This window comes from Cryptosporidium hominis (assembly GCF_000006425.1).
Source record: "Cryptosporidium hominis TU502 chromosome 5 CHRO015081, whole genome shotgun sequence".
NCBI lineage: Eukaryota > Apicomplexa > Conoidasida > Eucoccidiorida > Cryptosporidiidae > Cryptosporidium > Cryptosporidium hominis.
Genome location: NW_667032.1, coordinates 1 through 5,563, shown reverse-complemented (window position 1 = coordinate 5,563; position 5,563 = coordinate 1). Strand labels below are relative to the sequence as shown.

The 5,563-nt window shown below is 28.4% G+C and overlaps 6 protein-coding genes across 6 annotated transcripts; 2 read left to right on the top strand and 4 right to left on the bottom strand.

The window, feature by feature from the left end:
* Chro.50242 (hypothetical protein) lies at positions 1–633 on the bottom strand (the record flags this gene model as incomplete). Its single annotated transcript, XM_660535.1, has 1 exon — positions 1–633. A coding segment is annotated over one exon (633 nt), but the record flags the coding sequence as incomplete, so codon positions are not given.
* Positions 634–677: 44 nt separating this feature from the next.
* On the top strand, positions 678–1,694 carry Chro.50243 (hypothetical protein). The annotated part of the gene is made up of 1 exon (XM_660534.1): positions 678–1,694. One exon carries the CDS (start codon positions 678–680, stop codon positions 1,692–1,694), a length of 1,017 nt encoding a protein of 338 aa, XP_665626.1.
* Positions 1,695–1,703: 9 nt separating this feature from the next.
* On the bottom strand, positions 1,704–2,390 carry Chro.50244 (hypothetical protein). Its single annotated transcript, XM_660533.1, has 1 exon — positions 1,704–2,390. One exon carries the CDS (start codon positions 2,388–2,390, stop codon positions 1,704–1,706), a length of 687 nt encoding a protein of 228 aa, XP_665625.1.
* Positions 2,391–2,930: 540 nt separating this feature from the next.
* Positions 2,931–3,986, top strand: Chro.50245 (hypothetical protein). The annotated part of the gene is made up of 1 exon (XM_660532.1): positions 2,931–3,986. The coding sequence occupies one exon, from the start codon at positions 2,931–2,933 to the stop codon at positions 3,984–3,986; it is 1,056 nt and encodes a 351-aa protein (XP_665624.1).
* Positions 3,987–4,051: 65 nt separating this feature from the next.
* Chro.50246 (hypothetical protein) lies at positions 4,052–4,585 on the bottom strand. The annotated part of the gene is made up of 1 exon (XM_660531.1): positions 4,052–4,585. The coding sequence occupies one exon, from the start codon at positions 4,583–4,585 to the stop codon at positions 4,052–4,054; it is 534 nt and encodes a 177-aa protein (XP_665623.1).
* Positions 4,586–5,011: 426 nt separating this feature from the next.
* On the bottom strand, positions 5,012–5,323 carry Chro.50247 (hypothetical protein). The annotated part of the gene is made up of 1 exon (XM_660530.1): positions 5,012–5,323. The coding sequence occupies one exon, from the start codon at positions 5,321–5,323 to the stop codon at positions 5,012–5,014; it is 312 nt and encodes a 103-aa protein (XP_665622.1).
* Positions 5,324–5,563: the final 240 nt, after the last annotated feature.

The following is a 5,563-nucleotide window of genomic DNA, read 5'->3' as shown; positions in this document are numbered from 1 at the left end:
TTCCATAAAGATATAAATTTCATCCACAAGCATCGAATCAATCAAAATATCCAATATTTCTTTATTTTTGATATATTCAATATCAAATGATATTGAGAATTCATTTTTTTTTTCAATAAACTTCATGATTAGTCCAGATTCCTCTCGATTTAAATGCGGCCATTGCGAATCGCATGAAATGAAATAATGTCTAATGTTTAAATGACTGTTTTTTGGGTTAAAATTTCTCGAATTAGTTTTCTTCTCGAATTTAACTGCTTCATTTCCAAATATCGAGCAAATTTCATTTTCACAATTAAAATATTTTTTGTTCATAATTAAACAGCATCTAGAATCGTTATTTGGAACAGATGATTCAAAACGTTCATTGACTAGTTTTTTCTTTTCCCTCTTCTTCTCGTTTTTTTTTTTTTGTTTTTTGTAATATTCTACATTTTCTTGAGTCAGATTTTTTTTAGGTTGAACATAATCATCACTTAAAACAACTTCGTCGTCGTGAGAAACTAGTGCGTTAAAGGAATTTCCGCAACTAAAATTGGAGAAATGATCAAATGAGTCATTATTCAAACCTTCAGTGTTTAGTTCCAATTCTTTTTTTTCTTCGAGTAACCTTTTAAACTGTTTTGAAACCATTATTTATAATTTAACCGCAACTTAAAGGAAAAAAACAATAATTTATGATGAAACGAAAATTTCCACATAATTTTCAAACTGGGCAAATTGATAATATAGTAAAAAACAGTGGCAAAACTAAGGCTAGAAGTAATTATTCAAATGTTAATGGCAATTCTTCTCCTTATCAATATTTACCAAAAATAGATAGAAATAAAAGTACTCATTGCTACTTAAACAGTAGTTCAACGTTACCGAATAATTTGAATTCCAAAAATACTAAGAAGGTTGAAAATACGACAAAAAAACTTTCGAACAGTTTATATCAGAAAATACAAAATGAAAATCAATCAAAAAGGCCAATTGATTCAAAAAAAGAAAAAAACGAAAGCGGATATTCTTCTACAAAAATTAATCCCCAACAATGCCAAGAATATTTGAATAAAAAGGAAATTAACTCAAGTACAGGTCAATTAGATGAGAGGAAAAAAATCGTCGGCTTGAAAAAGAGTCATGTTGAAGTGGGCAAGAATGCTTTTTCAGTTGAAGAAAGCATTACTGTAGGAATTAAAATGCAATTAATTTATAGCTTACTTTGCAAATCTGAGTTTCAATCTTTAACTCAATTAATATTTCATTTACTAAGTGAAAAGCCTGTTGGATTAGTTAATAAAACAGATAAATCAAAGTGTATACTTTTTCTTGACTATTTAATTTTAAGAACGAAAAAATTGAGTTACATAGTCGACTCGTTAATTCAAGATAGGTCAATACTTTTAAAAGCATTGGAAAAAGATAAACAAGATCTTAGATTATTTATAAAAAATATCAAAAACACTATCTATGAAAAAATTGTAGACTCAAAAAATATTCAATCTTTCTGGCACAAATGTGATGTTCTTTCTGAAGAGTTAAATTTGATAAAGAATAAGAAGAATATTCAAAACGAGATAGAAGAAGAATATGAGAGTTACAACGAGATAAAGTCTTTAACAAAGGAGAAAAGAATAAATTTAAACGGAAAAAAAAAATCAATTTATGACATTTGTTTATTATTATCTAGATTAATTTCTAAATATTGATATTTCTCTTCAATTTTTATTATGGAAAATAACTTTGTAGGGTACTAACAGTATTTTATTGATTTTTTCAAAAAACTTTAAACATTTTTTTTCAAAGGTTTTAGATAAACCATTAAGTTTATAACTAGTTGATTTATTTTCACTTCCTTTTATCTCATATTTATTATTCAACATTGATTTAATTTGATCAATTTTATTATACATTGCCTTAATACCACTTTGTGACTTTTCATTAAGTAAATTCACTATTGTATTTTCAAATAACTTGTTCATGCGGTTGAACTTATTTTTTTCCCCAAATAATTTAAATGCCATATTTTGCATATACAATGTTGATTCTGGGCATTCATTATTCGATGAAAAACCACAAGTTTCCCGGATTAAAAAGAAATTATTGAATGAGTGATTAGCTCCATTAGAAATAAGTCTTTTTTCATTGAAGTCACACTTTGACTCTTCAATTGCAAGCCCACTTAAGCTACTTCCAATAATTCGCTCTAAAAGTTTTGGTAAATTATATTTAAGGGAAAATAATCTTTTTGTATATAATATTTTATCTTTTTCATCGAAATAAATATTAACAATGTCTACTCTTCTGACGTGAGATTGAAGATCATTAGGATACTTATTCCAAAATGCATTTACTACATTTTCCCAGGAAAATGGGTACAGATGTTTTTTCGAAAAAAAAACCATCAGTATTAGAGCAAATACCGCAACTTATTTTTTGTTGGAAAAAATTAATTTAATAAAAAAAGAATAATCAAATATAATATGCTAGAAATATACGAATTATAGAAAAAAGTAAATCAAGATAAATATCACAAGTTTATGACATTAAATTCAAAAAGATAAGTTGAAAAGCTATGTATAGTGGGATATTTTCAAATTCTTGAGTTGAGAAAAGCTTAGGGTATCTATTCAATATATACTTAGGCTTATATTTCGTTTATTTTTATTTCATATTCCTAATTTATATCACGTTAATTTTATTAATCTAAACTACTTCAATTTTTAACGTTATGTCTATCACGCCATTGGTTTTATCGTTGCAACGATATATAAATTTAATTGGCTGGAGAAATACTTGAAAGAAGAGGGGTTAAGGAAAATGATTTAAGAAAAAATGACCGTGTGTATTAATCCAATACACAATTATTTAATAACGATAATATTCATATGAGTTGTTAGTTGATTTTTATTTAAATATTGCTACATAAATAGGTTTTGAAAATTATGGCAAACGCATTATTGAGTATTGAAGAGCTTACTAGATTTCGGACTAAGTTATGTCGTAGAAGTCTTAGGGAAGGTTGCGATTTCGGCCCATTAAGATGCCAATATTCTCATAATGTTTACTGGCCAAGAAGATGCCCATTTTACTTATCCGACCGATCTGCATTAAGATACCTACCTGATATTTGCCCAGATATTACAATTTTAGATAATGAAACTGGAAAAGTTGCAAACTTTTGCAACAGGGGAGGGTATTGTCCATATTCTCATTCGATGGAAGAAGTGATTTACCATCCATTAATTTATAAGTCAGAATTATGCACAGCATTTCAAAAAGGCGAATGCAAAACTTACTACTGTCATTTAATTCATGGACTTGCAGAAAGAAGGCAGGAGAGAATATATACGCTTCCTTTCACGAGAGGAATTAATTTAAACAAATATCCTAATGTAAAATTAGTTGAAAAAACAACTTCTGAATGTGAAAACACAGCTAAAAGCTCAATGTTTTCTAGCAATAAAAATGGCGAAATTACTCATTTGGAAATAATCACATCGCATGACAGAAACAATGGGGTAACCAAACAAAAAAGTTTGGAATGCATACATGATTCTGAAAATACGAAAAACTTTTTAATTCAACCTCAATTAGAAAACGAACCTTTGCTTGGGAAGGGTTTTAATATTAATAAATCAAATTTACGTTGGGAAGAATCTAATAATTTATCTTGTTTTTCTAATAATATGGATCTTGACCCTAGCACAGAAATTAAACATTTATTGAATAAATGGAGGAAAGTTGCAGAATATCCAGAATTATACATTAGTGAAATAAACTTGGCAAGATTGGAGTATTGGCAATATATTAATAGTTATCTTCATGAGATCTCAAGCATCATTCACGAGCTTGGAAAAGTTTATTGCAATAAAACGATTTATCATAAAGAAAGTTTGCATAATTTAGGTAGGGGTCAGATTAATAACATCGAATTTAAAGAATGTATTGAATTTTCTTCTGTTTTTGCTGAAGCGAATTCCGACTCATTTTTACCTTAAGGATTTAAAGGATTTAGAAAAAAAAAAAAAATATTTGCGCAAATACTTTTAATTAAATATAATGATTAACAGACTAGTTTGCATACTACTTTGGTAATAGCGGGATAGTCTCTAAGTTGAAACCTAAAAAAGGTAAATTGTTCCAAATATACTTCTGAAAACTTACCTGCCGATCCTTCTTTTATAGCCAATATGGCTGATTTGACTTTAATGAATATTTCTTTTCCAAAGACACACAATTCTTTACCGCAAAGATTAGTTTTTTCAATTGTATCTTTGCTTAGCCTACTAATATTTTCAAGTAAAGTTTGGAGCTTGTTGCTAATATTTTTGGACGCTTCAGTAAATTTTCTGGTAATTGAAGAAAGCAAACATCCCAGATTTTTAAAATTTGTCACGAATTTTGAATATAGTTCGGCACAGTTTGAGAAACAATGCTTTCTTATAAAATCAATTGATCGATTTATCGTCCTGTTAAATATGGATTTTGTACAGCTGAAAAATCCTGCCAAATGATCAATGAATATATTAATTTTTTCTAAATTTATGGATGGAAGCGAACTAATTAAGTCCATTAAATTAGAAGAAAAAAGTGCCATAGTTAATAAGAGGATGATTAGCAATTGAAAGCTCAGCACAATTGAAGTTCCTGAAATTATTAATATAGGTATATAGCCATTATTAAGTTAACGTACCAATATATAGTCCCGGTGCAGTATATTTACAAGAGTTACTTTCAGAAATTTTTATGAATCCACCAACTATAAAAGTTTTTATAATTCTTTAATTAGAGCTTTTTACTTACTATCATGCATTATCACAACTGCAGGAACCAAAATAAATGAAATAATACTAGCCCAGCTGCAAATTGATATTTTTTTCATGGAAGGAAATTCATTATATTTAAATGCCTTGATCAACGCGTCTCTTTGATCCGGTAATAAAAGCATGAGAGAACAGACCAGAGACATTGAAAGTGAAAATATTGCAGATAACCCATTAGTTTCATCGAGATTCTATACAATTTAAAATTGCCGATTAAACTCTTTATTAGAACTTACCCGATCACAAACTGCATTTGTATTAACCTGAAGCACTGCAAGCGAAATTATTGAAGTGGTTAAAAAACCTCCAAAGCCAAAATATAATATTTTGCTGACTTCCTTTATTACGGTTTCAGGGAGATTAGCATCTCTCAACGGTAATATCGAAGGACTAGCCGGAGCAGTTGGGACTTCTTTTACAGATTTCTCTTTAAAAAACATCTTTGCTATCTGCACAAAATAANTACCTATCAATTTATTTGAAAATGAAAATAAAAAGGAATGCATGCACATGCAATAATAATTAAGTTACATGCAACATGCAATATTATTGAAGACTACAACATGGTCTCTTTGTTTTTTTAGACATTTTGAATAATTTCTTTGATGAGTCAGACAAATCGTTGCTTTTTTGTATAAGCTCATCCAAATTTTCTCCTCTATCTAAAAAAGATTTAAGTGAAACATTAATAGCTTCCTGTAGAAAAATAAAATGGAAAGGGAATAGATTAAGAAAAAAAACTTACTCGAGCC